The sequence below is a fragment of the Centruroides vittatus genome, unplaced genomic scaffold (assembly GCF_030686945.1).
Source record: "Centruroides vittatus isolate TY-2023 unplaced genomic scaffold, ASM3068694v2 contig_878, whole genome shotgun sequence".
In the NCBI taxonomy this organism is placed as follows: domain Eukaryota; kingdom Metazoa; phylum Arthropoda; class Arachnida; order Scorpiones; family Buthidae; genus Centruroides; species Centruroides vittatus.
In genome coordinates, this window is record NW_027122570.1 from 2,490 (window position 1) to 19,676 (window position 17,187).

The window sequence follows — 17,187 nt, forward strand, 5'->3', positions numbered from 1 at the left end:
GGTCCATGCTAATTCACGAGAGTTTCCACTATTGTATAAGCTATTTGGCTAGAACATGCTGGCTTGACATTACTTGACTATCTGGACTTGATATCTGGACTGATTATTATTTTTTAATATAAAATAACTAAAGTTTATACTTTACAATATTAAATTCACAGAAGCAATCACAAAACCTTTGTGTCTTCTTTTAACATCCTTTTCACACTTGGGAAATAACTGTCTTTACGACGGAGTCGACCTTCTTTTGTAGGCTGCTCTTCCGCCTCAATATGTAAAACACGGTTAAAAATATCCCCAAGGCTTTTGGCACAATCATTAAATTTAATTTACAAAAATTATAATTATAAGTAAAACATGCCAGGACAAAATTCATACTTTACAATATTAAATTTTTAATCCGTGTTTTACATATTGAGGCGGAAGAGCAGTCTACAAAAGAAGGTCAACTCCGCTGTAAAGACAGTTATTTCCCGAGTGTGAAAAGGACGTTAAAAGAAGACACAAAGGTTTTGTGATTGCTTCTGTGAATTTAATATTGTAAAGTATGAATTTTGTCCTGGCATGTTTTACTTATAATTATAATTTTTGTAAAGTTTATACATACACTTATTTTTATATATACACTTCTCTTACACATTAAAATCTAAATATGGTTTCATCGAAATATCTTTTATATAATCATATACAATAAATTTTGTAACTTTTAAAAATAAAGTCTGCAATATAATTTGAAGCAGGAATTATATAGATAAGTTGAAATTAATGTAAAAGATTTTCAATATTATTTTCTAAAAATACAAGCTAAGTTTACCTTGGTTCTCCTTGCCTGAAGGTACCATCTTGATGACAAACTATGTTTCTTCTAGCACCAGGAGTAAACTGAGCTAGCCATCCAATACAATTAATTAGGAAACAAATATTAATGTAAAAGATAACTACTGCTGGATACTTATTTGCATTTTTCCAATCAATAAGGAAAGTGATCTGAAAAATATTGGAAAAAAAAACTAAAAAAAAATAATAATAAATATTTCATTTACATAAGTATGCAACATAATGTATATGTAGAGAGTGTCCAAAAAGTTACTGTGCAGTGGAAAAGGTTTAAATAAAGTTTTAATAAAAATAAAATTTTGTGTGTGATATTGCAATTTCTTATACACCAAATTCTGGAAATATCTCTAGAGCCCCCAAAATGCATGGGAGTGAGGTTCAGAAACCTAGCAGACTAGATTTCATGGAAGATTATGCAATTGGCAAAAGAAGTCTTTCAAAAGCCAGAACACTTGTGAACAAGCAGTAACACCATCTAACACAAAGTGGAAATGCAGGACACACAACTTACAGGTCTCAAATGCAATGCTATACATATAACTTTAATGTCATTACAAATCTCTCACTGCACATTAACTTTTCAGACATCCAGTGTATGCATAAATGTATGTTATAGTATATATGTAAAAAAGCCATCTTATAGATAATAAATTATATTAATTATATCATTTATAACTTGTTTTAAAATCTTTCAACTACATAAATATATACATAAAATATAAATATTTAAGTTAGAATTTTCTAGAATGTAATAATCTGATTTAAGTCAGGATCCAAAACAGCAAATATTTCATCGTTGATACAAAAAGAAATTTATTTATTTTCTACTTATATTTAAATATTGAATTTTTATTTTAAATTCTTTGTTTTTTCAGTGACAGAGATAAATGCAAATAATCTGAATAAAAGTAATATTAATCACATATAATAAAGAACAAATTTTAGATTATAAAGAGTATAAAAAGCACATCACAGTATAAATACACCAGTGAAAATAACACCTATATGCAATTTTCAGCAAATAATTCATGTTCTAATGATTTTGGCCACAATGTAAAAGCCCTCATCAGAAAATAAACAAAAAAACAAGAAAAAGCAGTTCTATCATTTGACAAAGAATACCATTACATTTAAAATAGAAATTCCAAAAATACAAAATGATGTTCAATATGTGTCATGACACACAGTTTAAAGTATAAAAATAAATGAAAGGCTTTCAACAATTCAATTCTTTATATGGTATGATATTAAATAATAAAATTAAAAACATTAAATTCTGTGAAAATCTATAAAATATTTCCATGCTTGCGGTACTGTAATGCTGTCAGAGTTAATACAACATCCTTTCTTCTCAGCCATATAGATTTCTAAAGGCTCTAAGGATCATAAGTCCTGTCGGCCAAAGACCTTGTGTAAAAGTGTAGCTTCATCCCAGCAAAGGAAACCTCAGGTTTGACGACAAAATGGGCAAGTGCTGTGTTGAAATTTCCCTTGGTTATGTCATATTTGTGATTACATATTCTGGCTTGCAGGGATCTATATGTGGACCTTACATATGACAATCATGTGTTAAAATGTCCATCTTGTAATGGGATATACCCGGTGCTTTTGTGTTAGCCATGCTATCCTTTGCATTAGATAAGAGGCAGAAAATGTTGGGTTCTTTCTTATATGCTAACACCAAATTTAAATCCCTAGTAATCTTACAATAAAGTTGATACAGGACAGCTCATAGCTTAAAACTGCACAATTAAAGTCTCCTTTGTTAACATGCATTTTGGTGGTAGCTAAATTAGATATATGTGTGGATTTTAATTTTTCCAGGAAAAATTATTACAGGTGATATAATAAAGAAAATTTGTTTTTTCTGAACTAATTTTCATTCTTGTCTATTTTTAAACACCAGTGTAAAGTCCTAGTAATGCTTAATGTCCAAGTAGACAATTAAAAATAAATCTATATCATAAAATTCTACATAATTTGAAAAGTTCAGTAACTTATTAAAAAAGGTATATATTTTAATATCAATAAAATTTTAACTCATTCATTTTTTAGATTTTATTTACTGAAATTAATTTTAATTAAAACAGATTATTTAATAAAAATGAAAATTTAATTTTAATTAATTAATTGATTTTGAATGGAAATAAAAATGTAATAGTAGCTTCAGTCAAACATGCAAAATTGAGACATTTATCAATTTATTTGTTATATCATAATATAACAAAAATGATTTAAAATTATAAATTTGTTATATTGGCATTATATTAAATATTTTAAATACATATACAGTAGAGTGTCGTTTATCTGAATCAATTGGGGACTGAGGTTGTTCGGATAACAGATCATGTACGAAAAAAATATATTAACCTATCCGATGTTGAAATTTTTCTCCATTGCGTGTCACTTCGTGTTGAATTTTCGTCGATTTTAAGCCTAACGAAAATTTTTATAATAATAATCAAGGCTATTGTATCGTTAAAAATTATTTCTTTATTTTATATAAACAAAATAAATATATTAAAAAATATAAAAACAAAAAAAATATATACTTTAGAAGTTAATCTAGTATCAAAAACGTTTGATTCAGCACGACACAGTCCGACTGGAAAGCTTTCGGTTGACTGGCTTTCGGATAAATGACACTCTACTGTACTTATTTTATTATATAATATTAAATTATATGTTAAATGTATGCAATATTTCAATTTTAGAATAATTTACCACTGAGAAAAGATTGGCAATTAAACATAAAGATGCAGAAACTGCTATTGATACATGAATTCTATGATGTTCATCATCTGTAAAAAATGGATTGTAACATTTTAAGCCACATCCTTCGATACCATCTATCCAGCTCTCAGTATATTTTGTTTCAACTAATGGCAGCGTACAATGGGCAGTAGTATTAAATTTGAGTTCTCTTACATCATTCTGAAAAAAAATAATTTCCATTAAGAACCAAAATTTAAACAGAGATATGAAAAATAATTACTAAAGTTGGAAAGTTGAGGTGCTTCTTCTTCTTGTTATTTGACTGGGAACTGTATCAAAGTAACACAGGATAGTTCTTTAAAAAGTTTACAATTATTTATAGGGGTTATTAGTTTCCCTTTCCTCCTTTTTTACTGCTGAGCACTTTTTGATACTTTTTCACTTTTTTTGCACTTAAATTGAGTATTTTGTATATTTTCTATTTATAAATCTATTATTAATAAAAATTATTAAATTTTTAATTAATAATTTTTTTGATATTTTGATATCTAAATACCTTCTTTAAAAAGCTAATTAATTTAACAACCCAATTCTAACAAACTTTGTCAACAAATTTCATTTATGATTTAAATTTTAAATTTCAATATCAACAGGTAAATAATAGTTAAATGATTTCTGATCTTGGATTCCCACCAATTTGCTCAAAAACTGAAATTAGGCTTTTGATTGGCTGACAAATTTTAATTGTAAACAACCTAGAATTTGTGTTTGAAAATTAATCCTTCCCAAAATTTTTAATTTCTTGCTGTGATTGGTTAGAAGAAAATCAGTTGATTAACGATTTTATAAACAGTATAAATAGACAATCTGTTTTATATCTCTACTTCCTGACAAAGTTCTGTATACACACACACTGTATTGGCTCAAATATTAGTCAATGTGTTTCCTAGTTTTTTAAATTTTGAATAAATGAAACTTGTAGGATTTTCAGATCTTAGAAACAGAATAAACACAGTAACATCAAAATAAAACTGTTTAAATACTATAATTTATTGTATTGTTATTAATATAGAATTTTATCAAATAGTAACCAATATTTTGATAACATAGATTGTCTGTTATTAATTATTGCACAAAATCATATCATCTATATCAATTACAGATTTCATGATATTGAACATCACAATAATAAGGTTGATTCCATTGTTCATGAAAGTGAGAAAGAGATGTAGTGACTGGTAATGAAACAACAGCTTAGGGCTATTTCACTATGACCAACTGGTCCAACCCGACCGAGCCTATAATCAGACCAACTAGTAGTAAAAGCATTCAGATTGAGTCTGATTATATGTCGGTGGCCGATTCGTAAGGACCAATTGGAACACATGTTACAGATCAAAACACTGGCCAATCATTTTAAGTTTTTCAATGTAAACACAAAACATGGCTGTGATGGAACATGATCGTGCATTTCAAGTTGTTTTAAAATATATTTCATTCGTATCCAGAAATTGTAGTTCTGAATATGCTACTATTTATCATCTTGCAGCTTCTGAGAAGTTTGTACCTTCTGCCATTTTCTAGCTGCAATGTATGGATTGGATAAATCCAAATTCTGATTGGCTATAACTCACTGACTGCTCTGACCCAACTACAAATATTTAACTTTTTAAATCTGTCTGACTGCAACGACCAATTGGTCGACTAACTGCTGTTGCCATGGCAACACAACTTGGAGTTGGACCAGTCGGTTCAGTTAGTCATAGTGTGAAATAGTCCTTACAGGTTTAAAAATACCAAACTCAAAAACTAAAGAAGTTTGTAAATAATTTTAAGACAAAAGAATTATGATCAATGATAGTATTTTGAGATGTGAGCTGTGTGATGTTACCATAAATTTGGATGAAAAGCATTTCTCTTCACAAGTTAAGTAGCACATTAAATATGCAAAACATATTTCCTACAGGGAAAGAAAGAACAACGAAAAAAGGATACAGTTTTATTTTAGAATCATTAAATTCTGCAAAGAACAATACAAGTAAGAAGAATGAATTTTCAAGTGACCTAGCTACAACTTTGGTCTTAAAGTAAATTATCCAGCATTCAAAACTTTCTAGAAAAGTAAGCCAAGCACTCAATCCCTGACCAAAGCATGCTAAGAAAAGCTATGTATAGCCTGCATATGAAGCAATTTTCAAACATATACAGGAAATAGTAAGAAACAACCCAGTTCTTTTTATTTTGTATAAACAATGGATATATTAAAAAGATACATGCTAAACATCCTCATTGGTCCTTTAATAGGGGAACCAGTACAATTCCTGCTGTTAAGAGTTTACAAATTCCACAGTTTAGAAAAGGCAAATTCCACAGATGTTTTGCAGGCCTTCAATGTTGCATGTGCCAAATTGTGGAACTCTGCATTCTGTAAGAAAAATTTTGTTTACTTGTAACAGACCAGGCATCGTATATGCTAAGTGCATGCTCAAATACAAGTTGAGGTGTCAGAATCTGAGACATGTCACTTGTCTTGCCCATTGTCTTAAAAGAGTATATGAAGAAATTAGGTTAGAATTTTCTTGGACCAACAATTTCATTTTGAAAATGAAAAAAACTTTGATTAAATGTCATGTAAACATATAATACAATCTATATAAAGAGATTGCCACTTCCAAAACACCCTGTAATAAATCAGGCAAGGCATGTGGATTCAAGTGGCTTCTTTTTATGCCAAAAATTACTCATCCATGGGAGCATTCATTGATGAACTGGATAAAAAGTCTTCAGTGGCACAATGAAACTCAAGAGTCTGTTGAAACAAAAAACTGTGTTCACATTGCTTCTTGTTTTGCATTGTACAGGAATTTGTATAAATGAACTGCACAGGAATTCATACAAGTTCCTGTGCAGTATAAGCTTGAGGAAGGTGGTCTGTCTACTGAGAAGCAGTGGAAAATTTTTAAACACATCAAAAACTAGTTGGATGAATTTGTTTTAGAAAAACTGTAATACTCCCTGTGCAAAAATCTAGTCATTCAAACTACAATTTCTGAGTCTCTTCAGTTTCAAAACCTGAAATTTTAGTGAAAACCAAATGAAGCGTGCAATCCCATAAGGTTGTAAATGCCATTTTTCTCAAAATACGTTTTATTGAAGAAATGAATTTTAAATGCAATTTTTTTCCTACAAAAAAATATTGTGGCGATAGTGGCACTCTAAGTGGCTATATTTTGAAGATGAATTTATGTGCAAGCCATAACATTTTAAGTGCCAAAGTGCAAGCCACGTGACTTTTGGCGCGTAAAATGTTATGGTTTACATTTACATCATTTTGTTATTCCAATTTGTAATGCAGTGAGTTTTTTACGCAGAACTGGATAACTGAATGCCAGTTTATTAATAGTTAACCTGTATCATCTTATTATTTGATATTTCAAAATGATATTCAGACTTCCATTAATCTTTCAAATTTGAAGTTTTTAAATACATTTTAACTTTTATTACACTAAATTAATACCTTATTGTTTATATTTTCCTTTATTTATCATAATTATATTACAATTGATAAAGATTACAGCCCAGTTCAAGTATCAAAACTGTGGGCCCAACATTGTTGAAGCCAGGAAGCAGTCACTAACAGATTATTGCCAGTTTTTAATGTTAAAATTGATATTGAATTTGTAAATTGTGTTTAATAATTTAAATGTAAGTTTTTTGTATTCAAAACTGTTTTTCAGCTGTAGAAACATTAATTTTATGATTACAATTGTTTTTGGCATTTACAACGTTATGGCTCTAACCCTGTTTTTAAACTTTTTTTGTTTCCTTACTATCATACTTAGGTGTTTGAAATTAAACCCAATGTTTTATTCCAAAGTGTAAATTGTTAAAATAATTCTTATAGCATTTGATTAAAGTTTGTTCATTAGAAAAAGTGTTTTTTCTCTCTCCTGAAAAGTTTGTTTTTTGGCATTACAACATTATGGCATTGCACACTTCAAATATGCTCCTCTCATATCTATTGATATTGCAAGATCATTTTTGCTGTTCAAATATTTACTTTCCTTCTATCATCTGCAGCTGACCACAGTAAATGTAGAACAACTGTGTGTTTACAATGCTTTTCTCTTTGTAAACTATAAAACTGATAGATCAGATTCTGAAATTGACTAAATAATTTGAATTTTCTCATTTTATTGAGTTTTATGTGCTCTATGTATATTTTTTTGCATAATAAAATGATGGTTTTATTTTTATGATTTTAGGAGTACTTTTTTGCAAAAATCTATAATTTTTTTTAATCCTTTTTTTAGAAAAAATTTGCACCTCAACTTCCTAAGTATAATATTTATTGAAATTTATTTATTACATTTACTCTCAGAAATGCCATCAAACAGTTGATTTCTACCCTCTTTAAACAACAAGCTCAGAAAAATGAGTAAAATTACAATAAAAAAAGGAAAAGCTATAATGTAAAAATACATACATGGCAAAAAGATATATAAAAATAGAAAACATTTCTTAAAATGCATAGAAAACATATATTAAAATACATATATGGTAGTATGTATGTATGTATATATGCATGTCTGAAAGTGTTGATTCTGATTGAATGTGTTTGATAATATGTATAGAATTAGTATTTAGATAATGTAGAGTTTTCTCCTCTTGTTTTGATGTGTGTATTTTGGTTATTTGTGGTCTTTGTATGAGGTCTAATCCAATACATTTAGCGAGTGTTTCATGAAATAAGATCAAATGCTACTTGTGCATCACTCTTTGCTTCCTTTCTCTCAATGAAGGTTATTATTTTTACTGTATATCATTCTCAGATTGCATCTGGTATCAACCTCACAGGCAGGTCCAAGAGCCAAGCCTGTGAGACTAGTATGAAACCTTAAATAGTTTGGAGAAATTTTCTGACAATATAACACGTTGCCAGAATAGTAACTTTTTGTAAGGATCTATACAAATTTGAGTGAATGTCTATTGTCTTCAGGCTTTTATGTAACGAATATGCAATAACTTATACAACAGAGAGAACTATTGGTATAATTTGGACTTTATTCATGTTGTGAATGTCATACTCAGCAGTTACTGGTACCAAGTGCTATGCCAGACTAAAGTCAAGGCATAGCTATCCAAACAAGTATAACATTAAGCTTCTGGGTTATTGGTGTATGTGTCCATGTCTAGAAATTTCCTAACAATGTGACATGTGTTCAATACTGCAGTCTTCTGTAGTGCCTTATACAGTGGGTGATTGGTTAATGAACATAATCCGTTCCAAGACTTTGTTCACTATCCGAATTGTTCATTAACCGATTATCGATTTAGCATAGGTTTTATGGAAATTTGATTAATTCATTCTGGAGACCCCAAAAAATAAAAAATACATACTTTCTTACTACATTTATTTATATCTAATAGTAAAAATGCATATATACACAGTCTTGCATTTATATTAGTCATGTTTTCTCCATTTGTGTAGGTTAAAGAATCTGTCCAGTGTCGATTGCTTTTCTTCTTCAGGATTTTTCAGAATTAATTAATAGCATTGTAATTGTACAGATCCCAGAGCCTATTAACCTCAACCTGGTTTGGATGCCATTCTAAGACCATTGTTCTGACATCCTCCCACTTCTTCAAAAAATGTTTAACAGCAGATATTGATATTAATTCTCTTTTTCAGTAGAAAACATATCTCGCCAAGTTTCTTGGTGTTCTTCATTCAAGAGTTCTTGGCATTTGTCTGTCGTCAGATCAGTTTCAGGTTCCATTACGAGCTCTTCAATGTTCATTTCTCAGATGTGATTTTTGTTACTCCTTAAAAGCTGCTTGAGTCTTCTTCATTATACTGTATCTTTCTTAGATAAGATTGAACTGCGGCCTACTCTAAACCTGTTCAAGCCATACTGCCCAGCAACATCAGACATCATCTGCCCACTTTCTACAAGTGGGCAGATGATGTATGATGTCTTTGCTATTATACTCTCATCTTTCGAAAATAAAAACTAACACAAAACTTAACGAGTGCCCGCCTGACAGTCTCGCAAATACTATAAAAGAATTGTTTCTGTCAGAAAAATAAAAGGCTGGAATTACAAAGGAGAGTTTCAAAGTTCGGAGGAATACTATCCGACCAGTATATATCAGAGTGAGCATCGATATCAACGTCTCCCGTGCTTTGAAAAGTTTTGAATTGTTGCCTGAAGACAAGAGAAGACCAATCAGGATTCATTATTTTATGTCACTTTTTCTTGTGTTTGTTCTGTGAAGGGTTCATTGTCTGAACATAAAAATCTTTCACGAAAGTGTTTGTTATCCAATCTGTTTGTTATCCAATTTGTTTGTTAACCAAACTGTTCGTTAACCAATCATCCACTGTATATGTTTTTATTAAAGTTTAATATTTTTATACTTTTGTGTATTGTTTATGGTATGACACCAGTGGAAGAGAAGACAATAGGCACAATAAATACCCTATCCACCCTCCACAGTAGTTTAATTTCTCGGGTGAGTGAAATGTACTTAATTTTTTTCATATGAGCATTTTTCATGTTATGAATGTTTGGAATAGAGATATCTATTATACAAGCAATCTTATTGCATTTGTCAATAAAAGTAATATTTATTATTATTACTATATTAATAAATAAATTTATTTTATCTTATTATAACTTTCATTAGAATGTAAGAAATATTATGATTTTGCTAAATACCTTACATCCAGATGGAAATAAATCATCATTTTCACATAATAAATAATTTGGCCACTTTTGTTCTTTGGCAACAACTCTACATGGTCCTCTAGTAATGTTGCACATTTCTTGGCTAGGAAGTGTAACAAAACCATTTTCACACTTTGGCATATATATAGCACATAATAATGGTTGAATAACAGACCAGCATTTAGGAACACTTTGAAGTACTTTCCATTTATTAAGAATGTCCTGAAAAAATTTATTACAAAAATATCAGTTAATAAAATATAAATATATAAGCTCTAATTATGTAGTTAATAATTATGACAGTAGCAATTAAAAAGAAGTTCTTTCAAAATGTAAGATCTGTTCAATTGGTTGGGATGGTGCAAATTTCTTCATAAATTTGATGTCATTCTTTAAAATTTTTCATTGTAAAATTGAAGTAATAATGTCAAATTGACATAAAAATATGTATCATTGCAACAAAATAAACAAGTCCATAATATCAAACAAATTGAATAAAATAAAACAAGATTTTAAAAAATGACAATTATAACCACAATAATAATACACAACCTTTAAATTCTAGCAACACATTTCTTTAAAAAAAAAAAAAAACCAAAATGCTACTGTTTTTGATCATTTAAAATGACCATCTTCAGGCAAGTAGTAAGAACAACAAAATCAAACATTGGTAGAATAGAGTTACAGTATATGCAGGGACTCTTTTTGGATCTAGTGGTTCTTTGTCATTTGTAAGTAGTTTAAAAATTGTAAGGCTTATTCAGTAGCTGATGCAGTTAGTTGGATGGTCTTAATTATCTATTTAAGTATGGTATTAAGCTTTTCATTGTATGGCACTACTAAGACTCCTTGTCACCCTCTGTCTGCCTTTCACTATACTGTGCACTTGAATATTTTCATATTCAAGTGCACAGTAATTTTCTTATGGTGCTAGCGTATACTTGTACTCTGTTGCAACTCTGATGATGTATACAAGCTTTCTCTCTCTCTCTCTCTCTCTCTCTCTAATCCCTTAATTTAGACCAATGAATGGATGCCCTTCTAATGGACAATTGGAAGGCCGCCAACTTGTATTGAATTGGGTTATGAGCGTTTTTAGGTATGTAGAGAATGTTGTATGTAAATTTTTTCTGTACGCTTTGATGGAATGTGTTATGAAAATGATTAAAAAATTTTAAATATGAACTCCATTAGGTAGATATTTGTATTATTGTATGATTTGATGTATATTTGTATATCTTTACCTTGCCGGGGTTGTGATGGCCGACTGAGCTGCCTTGTGTGGATGTTGCGGGCTGTGGGCACGGATGCGTCCCCAGTCGGCACTGTAATAGCCGTCGATGGTTATGTCTTAAGCTTATATATACTGGAAGAGGAGATTGGAACAGAGATCCAGTAGGGTAACTGGCAATGCATCCACACGGTAAGTGGGAGTTGCGGGTTCAAATCCCGCTTTCGGCCAATTCTTTTCTTCCAGTTTATTCTAAATTAATTAAAATATTATTACTAGTTTTAACAAGAGATGGCACCTAACACCTAGCTCTAGTACAATGTTTGTTTCTATAATCAGTTAGCTAAAATTTAACCCGTTCATTACGGCTGTTGTGGGTGTATTTGCTTGAACAATGTTCTAGAATTTCATTATAATATCAGCAACTGGATAGCTTTAAAATCCAAAAGCACAACAAACCATAACAATCCAATAAGTCTACAAAAACCTTTTTAATAAATAATGTTTTTGACTGATTCTTGACCACTTCTTACATTCTACGTTGTAAAGTTCAAAGATAGCCTTTAAACAAGGTCAAAAGCATTAGTAATTAAACAAATTTTGCTAGTGTGTTATGGTTTGTTGTGCTTTTAAGTTCTAGAATATATATTTGAACCCAACAAGTTGAAAATATTTGCCAGATATTAAAGATTTAGCTCACAGTTATTTATTACAACCAGTTAGGCCTATATGAATATTTTATTTCTTTCACATTTATCTACAACCAAAAAATTTATGGTCTATTTTAAATTACCAAATACTTTTAAACCATCAATTGTGCATATTTTTATAATCTTTTCAGTGATATATTGTGTTGGTAAAAGTTACATTTAGGACATTCATTTTTATGTGTAGCTTACACATGTATAAATTCCCTAAAAGTAACTTCTTCCATAAAAACTCAGATTTAAATGTAAAAATTATACTGAATTATTTGGTTAATGTTACCTATGGTAGCGAACATGGCAACCCGTCTCTGAAACAGTGGGGGGACACGTTCTAACCTAACCTAATCTATTCTAATAAATTACCATAATTATTGCCAACCAAATTATTAGAATAAGTTAGGTTAGGTTAGAACGTGAATCCCCACTGTTTCAGAGACAAGCCACCATGTTCGCTACCATAGGTAACATTAACCAATTAATTAAAGCATCTTAAGAGTAAGAATTTTTTAATAGGCTATCCTCAAATGTGGACAGCCTACTAACTTCATTGAAAATGCTAGCACCCTTTTTTAAAAATTCTTACTATTAAAGGTGCATTAAGTAATTCAGCTAAATTACCACAATGATCAGTACATCATCTTTATTATAACACTTGTAGTTAAAACACATGCAAGGCACTATCATGTGAGAAAAAATGGAATCCAATTTCAAATTACTACTTAATTAATCACATTAAACTCATGATTTAAAGTTTTAAAAACATTAACATTCAAATTGGCATGTTTTATATTGATATTATGAAAATTTTATTTGCATCGTTCTCTATATTTTCACTTAAATTAATCAAAATTATATTGCTGATTAAATCTGCAAACTGATGTATCCATTAATTATGTAAACTGGGCCATTGAGGTGAAGAGCTGGAGATTTTTCCTAAAGCCCGAAGAAAACTTAGGTACCCATAATTGACCCTACTCCTATAAATTATTTTAATTTTTACTAACAAAAAATAAACTACTTTTTATTCATAAAGAAACATTCTCCATACGGTAAAATTTCAGTTCTGAATGCAGTGGTGCACTCAAGATTTAACTTGAGGGAGCAGAGTTGAACTGATAAAAGAAATGTTAATGCAAACTCAATAAAACTCCAACTTAAGTGACTGCTAATAAGTAATATAGAATTACACAACACAATATAAATAAAATAATGAATTTCAATTAGGAAAATTTAATACTCTTTCTTTTCATTTTACTTCACTGGTTTTGATCCCATAGACCAGTGTTCCGCAACCAATGGTCACAAGGTAAAAGGCGTGACATGAACTTTTACATATTTTATTAATTTCAAGTTTTATTTATATATTTTTATCACAGTTGCTGTGTTTCTTATGCTTGTATTTCATTCTCTGCTGCAGCACTGATGAAGTAAGATGATGTAATACAATAAACACATATGTCATCCCAGTACTCACTTATTCTTTTGGAGTTATACATTAGACTCACACAGATCTTGAGCAACTCCAAATGAAAACAAGAACAACACTTACTAAGCATAAACAACACCATCTGCCATGGAAAGATTAACCCTTCCACGTAAAGATGGCAGACGTGGCCTGATTGACATAGTTAACTCCCACTACAACATATAAATAGCATAGACACCATTAAGCAATCATGGGTGTGAAAGGCACTCCATGGCAGACATCCCTATGACCTGGCCCAGGATTTTGTTGACAAAACTGTGTTAAGCAGTTGGTTAGCTCAGGGATGCCTTTTTGGGGAGACGGAAGGATTCATGATTGCCATACAGGATCAGGTCATAAATCCTAAAAACTACAGAAAATACATACTCAAAGATACAACTCTGACAAATGACACATGCAGAAAATGACACATCATGCCAGAAACCATACAACACATCACTTCTGGTTGCAAGCTCTTGGCACAGACAGATTATTTACATAGACATAATCAAGTAACAAATACATCAAGAGCTTGCAAAGAAACAAATTATTAGACATCCAAAAACCATACTACAAATACATTCTACAGACAGTATTGGAAAACAACATGCACAAAATGTACTACAACAGAGCCATAATCACAGATAAAACAATTTACCATAACAGACCAGACATCACACTCATTGACAAACACAATAAAATCACATACATTATAGACATATCCATTCCAAACACTCACAATGTACGAAACACATGAACTGAAAAAAATCAGCAAGTACACAGAACCCACCCAGGAAATAAGGCATCTGTAGAGGATGGATAAAGTGCTTATTGTACCCGTCGTTCTCTCCTCTACAGGTATGATACCACACATGCTACACAAAAGCCTCGAAACATTAAAATTGAATAAAAACACATATATCGCACTACAGAAGGCCCCTATATTGGGTTAATGTTACCTTAGGTAGCCAAGATGGCGGCTCATCTCTAATTCCAGCAAGGAAACAGTGGGACGCACGTTTCTAACCTAACCTAACCTATTCTAATAATTTGGTTGCTAATAATTATGGTAATTTATTAGAATAGGTTAGGTTAGGTTAGAACATGCGTCCCATTGTTTCCTTGCTGGAATTAGAGACGAGCCGCCATCTTGGCTACCTAAGGTAACATTAACCGTAATGACTATGCCTTGACTCTGGTCCAGCATAGTACACAGCCATCAGTGTCAACAGAGTATAACTCACAAAACCCAACATAATAATAATAATAATAATACAGTGGTGCCTCGTATAACATACGCCTCGAATAACGGACGCTGCGAACAACAGACTTTCTGTTTGGCCATTACGTGACTCGAGCAACGGACTGGCTGCGAACAACAGACTTTACGGCATAATTGGTGATGCTCCATAGGTGCGTTCTTTAATAGCGGTCGCTCTGCGTCTCCGCTTCTACGGGAGTGCGCTGCTGTTTGTAGGCATTTAGGAACAACGGTGAAAGAAAGAAAGATGGCAGCGCCAGCACTATCGATAGTATCGTGATGGAGGAATCTATGATTCTAAAATATGAGCTTTTAAAGGCAAAAGAAGGGTCCCAATTGTAAAATTTAACCATAAAATGGATTATTTGTTGAACTCCTGACGGCGCGCATTCCCACCGGAATTTAGGAACGCGTTCCGCAGGAATTTTTAAACAGATGTCGCTCGCGCAGAGTTACGCGGAGGAATAAAAGAACGCACCCCATGTTCATTTTTTTTAATGATACAGTACGGTTATTTTATGCTGCGGAACGAATTATATGTTTTAACATGTATTTCTATGGAAAAATGCGTTTCGTATAACGGACGTTTCACTTAACGGACGTGCACCTGGAACGGATTAAGTACATTATATGAGGCACTACTGTAATAGGTTTATGGCATTACGAAATTCAGGGATACTATAGATTACCACCTATGGAATTTCTGGTCTTTGGGTATATATCTGAACTCAGGAGACCAAGACGAGTTCAACGATACCCTACTTTTGGACTGGAGACGAAAAATAAAAATTATCATACTTTTTTCCAGCGATCGCGTGATGATAGGGAGTCGCGTCGCTCTCTCCACTAAGTCGGCCTCGCTATCGCGATCAGGAGTTGCGTCACTTGCCATTAAAATTGCCTTTAGTAGACATTTTCCCCCTTTTTTTACTTTGTTCAAGAACTACCGCAAATCAATAACTAGTGATGTTTAGCACATGGTGGCCTGCTGGCGGCTCCCCTCTGGAGGTCAGTCGGGAGCACGAACAGTGGGAACGGCCGCCATGTTCGCTGCCATAAGTAACATTAACTGAAATGGCGATCGCGTGATGATCGGAAGTTGCGTCACTTTCTCTGTTCTCGAATCGCGTGTTTAACCCTCCTGGAGATGACCGTAGTCCAACATCATGGTTTGCAGACTTTACCGCAAGATGGCAGTACTAGCAACTATGGTGCCGTCTTCATGAGAGCATTAAAAAAGTATGATAACTTTTTTATTTTTCGTCTCCAGTCCAAAAATGGGGTACTGTTGAACTCGTCTCGGTCCCCCGAGTTCAAATATATAATCAAAGTCCCGAAATTCCATAGGTGGTAATCTATAGTACACCCGAAAATTCTATTAATAGTATCATATCTTACATTTTTGAGGGGAATAACATTTTGGTATGCTGTGTCAAGTCACGTTGAGTCATAGGTGTGCCACAAGTAGAAAAAGGTTGCGGAACACTGCCCTAGACAACGGGTCACATGTTAATCATCGATTCCTTTGACTTTTTTACTCCTACGGGCAGTGGTTCTCAACATTTCTTGTGTTGCAGACCCCTAAACCCCACACCATGATGGACCAATGTAGACCCTACAGCTCAGATAAGATCCCCACCACATTATTCGCGTAATGCTCTTAATGTAAATTACCAACTATTTTGATATTCTGAATGAATGAAAATACTTTGAAAATGTACTTTACCTGAGTATCGTTTTGGTTTAAGCCGGTAAAGTGGTTGGATGTTTTTGTATAAGGCAATGTCATCCCTAAGCAAGTGAAGTTATTTAATTCACGGCATTCGGCTTCTTTTAAACAATAGTCCTGTTTGGATTCCATTAAATTCTTGCTTACGAGCTTCAAAGGACCTACGGATTCGCCGCATACTATTTCCAACCAAATAAAAACCAGTTCACATCTAAACAATAAGAATCTTGTTCTTTTCATCTTAATTTCGAGTTTATCAAACGTAATGCGTCAACTTAAGTAATGTTTACAGTTCATTATCTTCGCTATGTTGACAAACACCTTCGATCATTCACGTGAAACACGCAAATGCCGTTCGTTGACAATCTCGCAGAATTATTAACGTATTTTTCTTAAAGAAAAACTAAAATAAAAAAAATACGTTGACCGATTTATCTAGAAGTTTATATTCTGTACCGATATACATTATAAAAAATACATTTTAAATGTAAACAAATATGTCGGATTAAAA

At 31.9% G+C, this 17,187-nt stretch overlaps 1 protein-coding gene across 1 annotated transcript; it reads right to left on the minus strand.

Annotated features, from left to right (window-relative positions):
- Nucleotides 1-779: 779 nt before the first annotated feature.
- Nucleotides 780-17,167, minus strand: LOC136983198 (protein smoothened-like). The gene is made up of 4 exons (XM_067279885.1): nt 16,674-17,167; nt 10,275-10,505; nt 3,562-3,771; nt 780-987 (listed from the first exon to the last, which is right to left on the minus strand). The coding sequence occupies exons 1-4, from the start codon at nt 16,914-16,916 to the stop codon at nt 811-813; spliced, it is 861 nt and encodes a 286-aa protein (XP_067135986.1). The 5' UTR covers nt 16,917-17,167; the 3' UTR covers nt 780-810.
- Between the last annotated feature and the right edge of the window lie 20 nt (nt 17,168-17,187).